Source organism: Gekko japonicus, unplaced genomic scaffold (genome assembly GCF_001447785.1).
Source record: "Gekko japonicus isolate JY-2015 unplaced genomic scaffold, Gekko_japonicus_V1.1 scaffold5611, whole genome shotgun sequence".
Taxonomy (NCBI): domain Eukaryota; kingdom Metazoa; phylum Chordata; class Lepidosauria; order Squamata; family Gekkonidae; genus Gekko; species Gekko japonicus.
In genome coordinates this window covers 23,531-37,760 of record NW_015168833.1, presented here as the reverse complement: position 1 = coordinate 37,760, position 14,230 = coordinate 23,531, and the positions used below count along the sequence as shown (strand labels likewise).

The following is a 14,230-nucleotide window of genomic DNA, read 5'->3' as shown; positions in this document are numbered from 1 at the left end:
TGCTTCTTTTTACTGCGGGCAAACTGAAGGAGGCTACTGAAAACAAACAAAACAAACAAAAATAACTGATTTTCTGCTTTGGTTCCTATTGTACAAGTACATTTTATGGAAGAACAGTGCTGTCTTCAAAACTTTCCAGTATTCTTGTACAAGTAATATTTTTTGTGCTGCAGTATCCAATTCTGTCCAAATAATGAGGGGAAGGAGAGAAAAGTTGAAAGGAGACACGGCATGGGGGAGAGAAGAGGGGCCAAAGGGGGGGGGCACCTTGTCCCCAAAGGCTTACAAAGACCACAGCCCCTTTTTAAATGGAACAAAGAACGAGCCAAACTGTGTCACATTTACAAACCCACATTTTTAATGCAGACATTGGTGGGAGTATAGAATCAAGATTACTTACACCTCTTTTTTTTACCAGCATGAAATGTAGAATTAATATAAATACACAACCAGCATTGCACATTTTCCACACAAAAATTTAGTTACTTCTGTGAATTGAACTTCTACACGGACTACATTCTAGTGAATCCTGAAGTACTCACATTTAAGGGAATTTTGTCTTACTAAGCTCAAGCATTATAAATCAGGTACTTCATCTAAACTGGGTTGTAGGTTGAACTGCTTACATGTATGGTATTCCCAACACGGTGCATTACACTCTAATCTTACAAAAATAAACTTTTGATAAGTATTTTCCCATTTTCTACTTCCCATGTGAAACTGTGGTTTGTATATATGTGAGAGAATGAGACTTAAGGTGCTTTAGATAGCTTTTGTTTTTAATTTCTAAAATACGTCTCACAACCATTTGCAAGAGTGACTGTGCAGCATGCTCTTCTTTGGCTTTATTCCATTTGCTTCATGGTAACACAGGGTCTTCTGTACACTCAGGAAACAAAATGGTGGTAGTGGCTTTTTGTTGCTGTCAAAACTATAACAATTCCTTTCTCCTTGAAATTATTGGTTTCCACCAAGGAATAGTTAAAACAAGAATTAACTTAAAACTAGGCTCATTGTGTTTGTTAAGGGCCCGGAAGTCACGGAGACAGAGCCACCGGGGGCATGCCAATCCAGCAAAGTGCCCTGTGTGTCGACCTCAGACCGTGAATCTGGACAAATGGACTACAGCCAGTGCATACGATAAGTTGTGGCAAATGTATTTCGTTTTCTCCAAGCATATTTTTTCTGTAGGATGCTAGAAAAGCAGTGCCTTTTTCTTTAGCTCATTCCGTTTCCAAAGTGCAAGACGGTCGAATTGTTCAATGCTCATTTTGAAGACTTCCTGGAACTCTTCAGGGGACAGGTGCCGCTTGAAAAATAAAACACAAAAGCAGCATAAAAACTGTATTCTGAAAAGGTGTATACTACAACATATACAGAAGTAGAGTTTTGAAACAGATTTTCCTCTTGTTTTGGAAATCACTGAAACGATCATACATAAGATGTTCAATATAAAAGAGATTCTGCTACTGGAGAATTAGTTTTACTGATCAAAGACATGATGAGCAGTTTAATTCATTTTCCTAAAAAACAGCTGATTACTGTGTGTGGTCTGGAAGCCCCCATGCAGCCCCGTAGCTAGAAATTTTTTTGGGAGGGGGCCTTGGGGGGGCGCCAACTAATTAAATCAAAGCACAATGCAGGTGGCATGTCGGGGCACTTTGGGGGCAGGCCAGGAAGGAGGGGGCCCAGAAGAAATACTAGGGGGCCAGGCCCCGTGGGCCCCACGTTAGCTATGGGCCAGCCCCATGGAGCATTCCACAAACATGACCATTGTTGGGAGACAGCTGCCTGCCAACAACACGGGTCCTCTGAAGGAAACGCTCTCACAGGTCTGGGGGCAAGAAAAGCTGTCTGCCTTTGACAGGATGAGGTGGCAACTGGGAGATGAGGCTACAACATAAGCAATCCACCTTCGGAGGTGAGACAGCAGAACAAGGTCTGAGTCCAGTGGGGGCACCTTTAAAACCAACAAAGTTTATTCAAGTTAAAAGCTTTCGTGGGCACGCACACTTCCTCAGATACAGTGAAAAAGCATTTCCTCAACTAGCGGTGAGACGGGTTTTAGATCCAGTAATTTGTGCCCTCTAGTGCTGTTTAAGAATAGATCCCTCGCACATGCACTGCTTCCTGTCCTCTCCTCTCCTGGAGGTGGGGAAGGGGCTTTGTATCTGGGATAAAGGTTAGTGCTTCTACATTAAACAGCGCAATCCTCAGCAGCAGAATCCCGAGCATCAATGGGCTTAGCCCTGGAGGTGGAACAGTGTCCAGTCCTGAAGCAGCAGGTGCTTCCCCTGGCCAGAGATGACGGGAGCCTTCCTGCTGCAGGATCTCTGTCACCAACCAGGACCCCCCCCCCTGGGTCTCAGTTGTCTCCCCCCCCACACACACACACATTTGCCTTGCCTTGCTCAGGCACTGCACGTGATGTCAGACCCTCTTTTCTTTCCAGATTTACTTTTAAGCCCTTTCCCCTTCCTCCCAACTCTTTGTACTGGCACCCGCTACCCTGCTTCATCCGCTTCGTGTTCCCCTTCTTTTGCCCTTTGTTACCTTTTCAAAGGCTGCTTACTCTATCTGCCCCGGCGTTTCCTCATCCCGCCCCCCCGCCCCAACTGTCTCTGCTCGCCCTCCTTGGCAACAGGCCTTATTCTGCCAGGGCCAGTTCAGGACCAGGCGATGCCATCACTGGTGGCAGCAAGAAATGCTGAGCACGGAAGCAGGAAGTAGGAGGGCCTGGGCTTGCTGAACTAGGCGGGACAAAGAGCCCGCCCCCGCCACTGATGGGCCCGAGGAGACCCCTCTGCACGGAAGGCAGGCCACTCGTCCCACGATCCGCCTGGAATTATGCCCGGCTCGATTGTGTGTTGGCCAAATGTCAAGCATGTGTTGAACAACAACTGAAGTAGAACAACTCAGATTTTTTTTTCTTTGCGCTAGAAACTGTTCATACTTTTTGTGCTCCTGGGTAATGTAGCTCAAGGAGTGCCCTCTTCCAGCTTTAATCACCTTGAAACATTAAAATTATTCATAAGGTTGGGCTGTTGCTGAGAGCCAGTTTGGTGTAGTGGTTAAGTGCGCGGACTCTAACCTGGGAGAACCGGGTTTGATTCCCCACTCCTCCACTTGCACCTGGCTGGATGGCCTTGGGCAAGCCATAGCTCTGGCACAGCTGTTCTTGAAAAAGAGCCGTTTCTGTCAAGAGTTCTCTCAGCCCCACCTACCTCACAGGGTGTCTGTTGTGTGGAGGGGAAGGGAAAGGAATTTGTAAGCCGCTCTGAGACACCTTTGGGTAGTGAAGGGCGGAGTATAAATCCAATCTCTTCTATTCTCTTCTTCTTCTTTGTATAGCAATAAAGAACAGAGACTGGGACTCCCCGGTTCCACAGGTTTCTATGTTCCCTATAGGGTGCCCTGCATCCGGTTTCCAACAGCGGCCCCTATGTCATTCCACTGCCCCCGAGGCGTGGCACCACCCACTTTGGGAACCACTGAACTAAGCAGTCATATTCTGAGCCAGATAACGACACGTTTCCTATAGAGCAGAGTCCAATGTGCAAAAAAAAAAAGGGGGGGTTGTGGTTTCCAGGGTATCTGATGTCCCAAGGAAATATGGAAGACGACCTGTCCCCGTGTCCCTGGCCCTTTGCCCTCTCCGGGCAGGAGAGGTCTGCGGAGTGGGAGCTGGGCAGGCACCCCCAGGCCTACAGCGAGTGACCCCTCAGTGTGTTTTGGGGGAAGGGAGGCTGCAGCACAGCAAAAGCGACGGGCTGGTTGGGGCGGGGAGCTCCGTCCCCCTCTTCGTGATGTCACTGGGGACATGGGGGGGGTCCTGAGTTTTGGAACGGAAAATAACTCCTGTTATCTGAGCCTCTGCCAAATCAAAATGGGGGGATTTTGCCCATTAATAACAATAACTTGAGCTGAACAGTTTTAAAAATTAAAAGCAGATGCCGTTCTTACTTCCAGCTTGGTTCGATCCACATCCTTTGGTAGTTTTACACGAACTCTGTTTGTTACAATAAGTGTTTCATAGGAATAGACCTGTTATAGCAGAAAAAGAAAATCATTATGTCTAAGAAAACCATCCTGCAAGACTATTTTTTCTTTAAGCAAGGGTACATACTTGTATCTATATTTGAGGTACTATTTTCACACGGACTAAAGAAGAAAAGAGGAATACACTGAACCTTGCTAGGAAGGGCGGATTCTCAACATCTTCCAGAGTGGCCAGCAGTATTCCTTACCTTGTATTCTGTAAAAAAAACCCAGAGAAATAATTAGTACAATTATACAGACCTAACCCTAATCACATTCTGAGACCTGGTTTCAACATTACTTTCCACATCTGAATTCTGCCTAGACTATTTTTTTCTATGGTAATGGCATCATTCCCGGAGGGAGCTGCACCATTCCATCATGGTGAGGGGGAGAAAGTTCAGTTCCTCATAAAATCCACTAATTTTGTCTTTTATTATTTATTATTTATTACATTCGATTTATATACCGCCCTTGACCCCGGAGGGTCTCTGAGCGGTTTACATATATATGCTAGTTGATTCCTACCTAGGGCCACAATTCGTATGGGGGGAGGGACTACCTACCAGCACCCAAGCGGCGCGTTCTTGTTGTTTGGCCTGAAATTTAGCAAAGCGAAAGCCTACCTAGTTAATGGGCTTTTCTGCATTCTCACTTTCCTCACTTGCGTGTTCTTGTTGCTTTGGGGTCCCCCCCCTGTTCTGCATGTTTTTGCTCCATCTAGTGGTCGATTCGATATTGCATTACTGTATATCTGGCATAAAAACCAGCATTTTAAATCTGCAGGGAGATATGGCAGACATAAAGCCATGTAATACCAGAGGTGTTTGTTACTTCCTTTGTTGTTTACTTTGTTTGTTTGTTACACGTGCAGAACAGAAAAAACTCCCAAAGCAACAGGAACAATGGCCAAATTCCAGATAGAATGATCAAAAATGGCAGAGTTCAAACAGTTTAAACATTTTTGCCCAAAGCTGAGGTTGTTCTTGCTTGCACTTTTTTCCCCCATACAAGAAACATACCTTAGGCCAGGGGTGGCCAAACTGTGTCTCGGGAGCCATATGCGGCTCTTTCACACATATTGTGTGGTTCCCAGCAAGGCAGCTGGGGAAGCAAAGGGGAGGCATGCCTCCCCATCGGTCTTCCCTTCTCCAGCCAGTATTCCCCTCCCTGGGTAGGCTTGAGGTGTAGGGAGGGGAGCAGAGAAAGAAATCAACTTTAAATGCGTTCTCAACCAACCCCAACCCCCCCCCCCCCCCCGCGCCGGCAGGTGGAGAAGGCCTTTGTCTCCTTAAATCCCCTATCCAAGCCAAGCTGGCTAGCGTGGGGATGTGGAGGGGTTTGGAGAACACATTTGAAGTTAAAGTTGCTTTCTTTCCACTTCTCCCTTCATCCCTTCCTCCCCATTTATTTGCTTTCTTTTCACCTTTTCTTCTGTCTCTCTTCCCCCTTTCTTCCTCCCTCTCCTGCCTATTTGCTTTCTTTCCACCTTTCTTTCTCTTTTTCTCTCCTTCTCCCTTCCTTCCTTTCTTTCACTCTCTCTTCCTTCCCCCCTCCCCCACCTATTTGCTTTCTTTTCTATCTCTTTCTTTCTTTCTACCTCTTTCATGCTTTCTTTCCACCCCCCTCTCTCTCTTAGACAAATAAATATCATTAGCAAACAAATATCATTGGACAAATAAATATAATTATCAATATCTGTTTTACCCCTTTTGTGTTTTTTTGGCCATCTCGTTTAATGTTAATAAATGCAAAATTGCATATTTTTCAATAAAAACGTGTGTGCAATGTCTTGTTAATGTCTTGTGGCTCTCAGACATCTGACGCTTATTCTGCGTGGCTCTTCCGTTAAGCAAGTTAGGCTACCCCTGATTTGCATTCTGGGGGGAAAACTGGAGCATTTCCCCAGTGGCTGTGTCCTTCCTGGTGTATATTGGTTTCACAATAATGAAATAATGTGGGTTAAAATGTGCCAGTTAATTTCCTATTGAAGTATGAGCTCCTTAAGTGTGCTTGTGGTATTGTTGAAATGATGACCCAGGTTGTTCACCCCAAACAAAAAGGCTTTTGCCTGACAATGTTACCCAGGTTTTTTTTGTTTAAACAGGTTATACTCCTACATCCCCACCCCACCCCACCCCGCGGTAAGCACTGCCCAGGGCTGCCTCCAGACGAAGGTTCCTTCTGCCGGGGCCCTCAGAGCCTTCACAGCAAGTGAAAGCAAAGCACCTGACACGGCTTCACGGGCAGCAGTGGAGGTGAGGCGTTTTGCCCAGAGGACCCCCACCCCGGCCCCAGGAGCGGCTCAGTGCTTCCGTGCCCAGGGCCACCGCTGCTCAGAAGGCACATCTGCTGCTCTCTTTGGCACAGAGCGACCTCTCCCGGCTCTGCCCCTCAGACGGAGCTGCTGGCGGAGGGCTGTGGCTGAGCAGCCAGAGGCAGACACCAATGCTGGAGGCATTTGGCGCGGGGGGGGGGGACAGGACAGCTCGGGTGGCTTCCTGTTGCTGCTACAGGGCGGCGGCAGCGCTGGGCCTCCCACAGGGCAGGCTTCCCTGCATCATGTCCTCCGCCTCCGTCCCCTACAGCAGCCAACCCCTCCACACCGCACCAGCAGGGGGATTTAAAAAACGACAACAACAACACACATGGCCACTGACAGGTCGTCCTATCGACCTATCTATCAGGTTCGTTGAATTCCAGACTTTCACGTTTTTAAGGGAGGCTCTGCTCCTACTGCCTCATATCTCTGCCACAAAGCAGGCTGGAGGCTTAATTTTTTCTTAAAAACAAAAGCTGAGAATTCTGAGAACTTGATACTCAGGTTGTTTTAACACTGTAAAATTAGGACAATATGTCAACTGTCAATAACAACAACAACAACAACAACAACAACAATAATAATGCCCTCTGGTGGTGGGGGAGGAATGCCTGCTGTGGGGGCTGAGGCAGGAAAAACGGGGCCAGAAAGATCTGGACTTTCCAGTCCTTTGCTGAGACCTTCCCCGGAACATCACAGCCAAGCAGGGCTGGGGCCGATCACAGCAAAGACGTGGGAAGCCCAGGAGGTGCTGCGGGGGCACCACAGTGCGATGGGGGGAGTGGGGGAACAACTGGCTTCCCGACAGCCTCCAAGCTGGGGCAAAGCCGAGAACACCCGGAGGTGGGGATGCAAGAGGCCTGAAACAGAAAGAACAGGGATGCCGACAGGCCTGGAGGAAAATGTCCTGCCCATTCATAGAAGCTGAACGTGTGGAAATGGAGGCCTGAAGCTTCGCGTGGCAGGGAGGTCATGAACACAAAAAACAGAGCAGGACATTTCTTCTCCAGGCAGTCGGCAGACCCAGGGAAGAGGCTGCCCGGCAGCAGCACAGGCCAGCGGCAGGGAGGAGTCCGTGGCCGCGTGGGGGGGGCAGGGCAGCAGCAGAGGAGCCACGCCAGAGACACGAGAGGAGGGGGGGTCGGGAGACGCTCCTGGGTCTCCAGCAGGGCTCTCCTGCATTCGCATTTCCCCAGCTTGTGTGTCCCTTTTGCTCCAGGGTTCCCCCCCCCTTTTCTGCCCATGTTTTGCTCCATCTTGTGGTTGATTCAATATTACATCGCTGTGTGTCCTACGTAAAAGCCTGCAGGACATATAGAGATGTAATACTGAATCACTGCCAGAGGGAGCAAAATCCATGCAAAACAGACCCCCCCCCCAAGCAATAGGGATACACAAGCAAGGGAAATAAGACTACGGAAGAGCCCCCTGAGTGCGTGAATGGCAGAGGGAAGCCTCCACATATCTATGTGCACATACCGGGGGGGGGGGGGAGATAATCTTTTGGCAAAAGAACTAATACACCTTTTGACTTTTAAAATCAGTGGAGAACGAGCTGCTGTGGAATAAATGGCCTTGTCTTCATCTATGAAATATTAGAGACCAGTCATGGCATTTAGTAATAGAGCCTATTGGCTCTGGTTTTCTAAAAAACGTTTGTCTTTAGCCTCTGAAGTTGTGAACTGAACAGGACCATGAGGACTCACCGCAGTGACACAGACCCAAGAGTCAAGGCAGCAGCTCATGTGTTTGGGGATGGGAGGAACCACGGGCACAAGGTACAGGGGCACAAGGGGAACACAGAGAGAAATGGGGAGCCCAAGAAAGTGGAGATGTGAAAGACAGGACATGGGGCTGGTTTAGGAGACTTTAGGGATGTGTCCAGGCAGAAAATCAACAGATGCAGCTATCCCAAACACTTGCTACACACACCCGTTGGACACATCCAGATGGGGCACAATGCTCCCCCACCACAGCAACTGTCGTGAAAATCTGTTTTACCTTCTTTAGTTACTAAGTGAACAGGGTACTTATTTACTGGCAAAATCTAATTGTATGATATCAGCACCGTTTGGTGCCAAAGGGGAAGGCCGTGTTCTGAAAAGATGTTAGATCTGCAGTTTGGAACTGTGTAAAAAGCCAGTGCCGAGGCCTGCATCAGACCTTTTCCCCTCCAGATGACTGAGTTTATGGAAACTCACAAAAGCCCAGCTGGCTTCATGGAAACAATGCTTCCAGCCCAAGAGATGCTTCTGCTTGTATTAATTTGCTGCCCAGATTCTTGGAGCCTGGCAACTGTGAGAGGAGTCCAACTGTGATGCTCAATTGTTTATGTGGCTACATTTTTTTAAGTGTCACTGGGCTAAATAAATATCTGATCCTGAATGTTCCCCATCTGTAAAATGGGACAAATAGAAATCTGCACAACTGTGTCCTGTGCCTGCTGTATGTGTGTCTTGTACCTGTGAAACAGAGAGAGAGAGAGAGAGAGCACTGTGAGAAAGATGGTCTGTACTTCTGAATTCTCTGGCACGGATGCACTGAAAGGCCTGGGGCTATTCACTTATTGCTCTGCTTCCGTGTTCCTTATGGAAGTGTCAGGCAGGAAAGCACTGGAGGTGTACGTCACAAGTGTTTGGGACCCTTCACCTCTTGGCCATCAGCCTGATGACACCCCTTGAGCCCAGTGCTGAGCTGAAGGACCAAGGCAAGGGGTGCTGCACGGACCCTACTGTGGAAGGGGGCCGAACATGTCAGACTGCATCAGCTGCTTCTCTGGGGTGGAAGTCGAGCTGGGGCTCAGCAGAACTCCTTATTACCCTATCAACACGAAGCACCATGACTCAGAAGAAATCATGAGCGGAGGCTTCTGTGAGAGGGGCCACACTGAATCCAGCTTGACTGTTGGGCAGCTACAGAACCCAGAAGCCTGCCTGACCCAAAAGATCAGCCTGTTTCTGACGATATTCGTGCTGACAGCATGGATGTCAGTCACCTGCGTCCAGGTTGATAAACATCTCACAACCATATCATTAATCGAAAAGCTTTGAGGAGTTTTATTAATATGTGTATATTCTTTGTGACAATGCTGGGTCTATACAATATTATCACAGCTAAGAAGACACACACACACACCCCAAGCGGAAAATTCACCGTCTGTGCTGAATAATGTTATGGCATTTTGTTACCTCTCCTTCCCCAATGAGAATCCTGGTCTGTGTCATATTGCGTCATGTTTGCACCCTAGAACAGAAATAAAACGTGTCTGTAAAAAGCGAGCACCGGGCAATGCAGACAAACCCCATCTGCTGCAGCAGGCAATTTAAGGAGCTGCAGCCGAGGACGGCAGAGGTTCCACGGACAGGCCCGGCCCGGGTGAGGAAGTGATGCTGGGGGGCGGGGCTCTGACCGGCAGGGGGGGGCAGAGGGGAGGCCTTTCCTGGGGCTGGAGCTGAGCCCGGCTGCTGCTGACAAGGAGGGGGCAGACCCATCCCCCCGGGGGGGAGGGGGAATGACTGGTGGGAGAGTGTTCCAAACGGAGAATGAAAATAGGGCAGTAAACATAGCCCATTTAAGGAGACCGGCGGGTTGAGGGTGCCAACGGTAGAAGTCACCCAGCCAACATGGTGCTTGGTACTAGATGACAATGCGGGTCTAAGTGGGGCATTTCAGAAAACTGGTGGAAGGGTCTAGCTGGAGCAGCGAAAGATGGCTCGGGGCAGAGCTGTCCTGTGGGCCAATGTGCTGGCAGGAGGAGTCCCTTTCCAGGGCAGGACACACAAAGAGTTTGAGACAGGGAACCCCCGTCTTCTGCCCCACTGCTTTGGCTGCAGCTGCCGGCCCGCCTGCCCAGCTCCCCAGAGAGGGGTGGGAGAAGAACTGCCCCAAAGTCCCTGCTGTCCCACCTGGCTGCTATCAGGGAGGCAACCCATGGCCCCGTGGCCAGTGTGCAGCACAACATGTAGAGCACCCCGTGTTCGCTCTACGCAATCAGCTGGCATTCTTCCACCTGGAGAGCTCCCTGATTACTGCTCGTATCTGACTGTTCCTCACTTTAGGCGTGCCTTTAGGTTGACATGCCTCTAGAGTTTTGCGAGGGAAGTATCTTAAGAGACCATCCTGTGGCAGAGCACGCAGCGGTGGGGCAGGCCGTGCAGACCCCTTGTATCACATGACCTTTGAATGCAATCATTTTTCTGAGCCTAGAAATCTTTTTATTCTTCCTTTGCTCCAAAATACAGAGTATATGGCGACACCACCTCCTTTATTAGAAGATAATAGCAGACCTATCACTCTTTTGGCTGTAAGATTTTATGCCTCTGTGATAGATTTTCACAGCCGATCAAACAGGGTCTAGCTGTATTTGAGTAATCTACTTAAAACTAATGCGTTAAGAAGCAGCACGAGGGGGGGGAGAGGCGTGCCCGGCAGACACCACACAGGAGCACAGCCATCCAGCCTGGCCATTCACTGGAGCGGAACATGGAGGGGGGGCTGCTGGAGTGATGAAAGGGGGGACCTGAAGTCTTCAAGAAAGCTGTGAGTGGAAGTGGGTCAGATTTGGGGTCATTCTCTTGTTGAGCCTGAACCAAGTACAATATGATGACTGCTCTCGTCCATGTACATATTAGTGGGGAAACAGAGAGGCCCAGCACAGGAAGTGGTGGCGGCTACAAGCATGAATGGCTTCAAAAGGGAATTAGATAGGCATATGGAGCAGAGGTCCATCAGTGACTATTAGCCACAAAGTATAGATAGGGGCTCTGGGGCAAGGGATGTTCTGTCTTCTTGGTGCTTTGGGGGGGGGTCAACAGTGGGAGGGGTTCTAATGTCCTGGCCCCACTGGTGGACCTCCTGATGGCACCTGGTATTTCTGGCCACTGTGTGACACAGAGTGTTGGACTGGATGGACCTTTGGCCTGATCCAACATTGGCGTCTCTTATGTTCTTATTAGCCACAAGGCATAGATAGGAACTCTCAGGCTGGGGCAAGGGATGCTCTGTCTTCTTGGTGCTTGGGGGGGGGGCAACAGTGGGAGGGCTTCTGGTGTCCTGGCCCCACTGGTGGACCTTCTGATGGCACCTGGTGTTTTTGGCCACTGTGTGACAGAATGTTGGACTGGATGGGCCTTTGGCCTGATCCAACATTGGCATCTCTTATGTTCTTATGACACTACATGGGACACATTCGCTGTGCATTTGTGTGAAAAAGAAGGCACACTGGTCTAATAATTTCTGCTTGTATTCCTCATGTGTAAAATGTGTACACATCTTCTGTAAACTGTACTCTTTGACTATTTTCTCAGGAAAATACAGTCCATTGACAACCTACCGGACAGCACCATCCCAGCAACTATGGGTGTCGAGGCTCTGCGCACCAACATCCCACCGGTGGACGGACTGCAAGCCACCAGTAAGGTCATCCCGGACACAACCACAGCACACATTGCCACTTTGCCAGTGAACTTAGCCATCTTTGTGCTTACTCACAACTATTTCAGATTTGGTGACAACCAATATCTACAGGGTTCATGTACACAGTTGCAACTGATCTTGTGCTGGTCACAAACCGTAACAATAAATTTGATTTGATCTGATATCTACAGGTCAAGGGCACAGCCATGGGCACACGCATGGCACCACAATAGGCAAACATATTCATGGCAGACTTGGAACAACGCTTCCTCATCTCCCATCCACTAAAACCATTCCTGTACTCTTTGACTATTATGAAATCATTTTTATGAAATCAGTTGCAACCTCTGGCCTGGCTCACTTCTGCGAGTGACCAACTCTTTGGGTACTGAGGAACGGATAAGAGGAAGTACTTCTTCACCCAAAGAGTGATTAACACTTGGAATTCACTGCCACAGGAAGTGGTGGCGGCTACAAGCACGGACGGCTTCAAAAGGGAATTAGATAAGCATATGGAGCAGAGGTCCATCAGTGGCTATTAGCCACAAGGTATAGATAGGGGCTCTGGGGCAAGTGATGCTCTGTCTTCTTGGTGCTTGGGGGGGGGTCAACAGTGGGAGGGCTTCTAATGTCCTGGCCCCACTGCTGGACCTCCTGATGGCACTGGTATTTCTGGCCACTGTGTGATACAGAGTGTTGGACTGGATGGGCCTTTGGCCTGATCCAACATTGGCATCTCTTATGTTCTTATGTTTTGATCTGGCCTCACTACAAGGGCAGACTCTGGAATAGGACACTTCATGTACTGACTCTGTTGCCAGATCTCTGTCCAGGACTCACTCGATCTGAGCCACAGCGTTGCCTTCCAGCCAAAGCCCCACCCACCAGCTGAGCTTCAGGAAGGGTGCTGGCCGGCTGTCACGGATGCTTTGGAATGGCACGTTGGACCCCCTGGGGCAGCCCGCTGTGGGGACCTTGCCATGGTAGAGGACCGGAACAGGGTGCTCCTCGACAAAAAGGAATTATTTCTCCACAAATGCACTGTTTAACCTCCTTCTCAGCACACCTTTTCAGCTAACCCTGAGAAGACAGCTGCCATTTCTTTATGATTGACCACAGCACAGTTTTGGTTTTGTGCCTCTTTCCTGAAGAAAAAGTAAGATCCTACATAGTGAGAAGGAGGAAACGGGTGGCAGGGGGGACATATACCCACACGGGAAGGGGCTGGCTATATGAGTAACATTTCAGAGGACAAGAAGGGTAAATTAAAGTAAATCAATCAGTCATGAATAAATCAAAGCACAAATTCTTTCTACTGATAACTTAGTTCCTTGACCAATCATCATGAGATTCTTTTTTCTTCATATATTAAACTACTTTTAAAATGTTTCTTTATTGAATCTCTGTTGAAACCAGCAGGCTTCATGAAGTAAAATGATCAAAACTAGTCACACAATACCCAAATTTGGAGGTGTCCGTTTATTTCACTTGATTCTAAAGAGGATGCGGCATACTTGTAGTGTGGATGTATTAATAGTTAGGAGTCATTTCTACAATGTGAAAGAAATCTCTGCCAAACTTCTATTTTCTGTATTTGGAAATATGACCATTGGCATGTCATAATTCTCACCTTAAAATATGTGGGTGAGCACTGAATACGAAGTCCCCTCCCTGCCTTACTTCCCCTTCCACTGCTGCTGATGACCGTGGCGGCGAGGGAGACAGGCAGGCAGCTGCTCGGCTGGCCGGCTGGCCGGCAGGCAGGTGGGAAGAAAGAATATCTTCCTCCCCCTCCGCCTGCCTTCCCTGGCTCTTTATTTCCCCCTGGGCAATGCAGTCCTCAGGGTATCGGACATTAAGATACTTTGGCAAATAGTTTTGTTTGCCCACGTCTAGTGCTGATGTGAGTTCATATCGCTGACACTGCTGCTACCAAAAACCAGGCCCCTGATTTTCAGTTGTCTTGCCCCTCCTGTACTAGTATCAGGAAGAAGCACAGAGGACCCATATGCTCCATTAGACTGACCAAGCACAGCATTGCTCAAGATGTTGTTATGTCTACCTACATGGTGCAATCCATTCTTGCCATAGTCGGGAAGAGAGGCAGATTTGGAATACGGAAATCCTGTAAGAGACACAGAACAGAGACTTTTGTAAGATGCCGCTGCCTAATAGGCACACCAGTTGTAGAAGCCATAATCAGGAGCTCGGCTTTATCAAAATGAAAAGCTCTCGACAAACACGCAAGTTCAAACCAAGAGTAGAGTCTGTGACATACACTCTAATTATATAAAAAATGGATGTTTTATTTTCTTTATTATTTCAATGTAACTGTTTCTTCATTCATTTAACTAGGGATGGAAAGCACCAGCGATAAATATGTTGACTTTCTGCAGATGTCTGGATTTCCAGTTCCCTTACACCCAAAGACCGGGGGGGTGGGGAGGGAAGGGTGAG

General features: G+C 48.5%; 1 protein-coding gene across 1 annotated transcript in view; it reads right to left on the bottom strand.

Annotated features, from left to right (window-relative positions):
- Positions 1–376: 376 nt before the first annotated feature.
- Positions 377–14,230, bottom strand: part of LOC107114302 (actin-binding LIM protein 2-like) — a gene marked incomplete at its 5' end in the record, with an annotated part of 32,846 nt that continues 18,992 nt past the window's right edge. The window contains 5 exons of the mRNA XM_015415749.1: positions 377–1,309; positions 3,964–4,044; positions 4,248–4,255; positions 9,547–9,601; positions 13,840–13,898. Coding sequence (XP_015271235.1) covers positions 1,196–1,309; positions 3,964–4,044; positions 4,248–4,255; positions 9,547–9,601; positions 13,840–13,898 — 317 coding nt within the window. The remainder of the gene's footprint in view (positions 1,310–3,963; positions 4,045–4,247; positions 4,256–9,546; positions 9,602–13,839; positions 13,899–14,230) is intronic.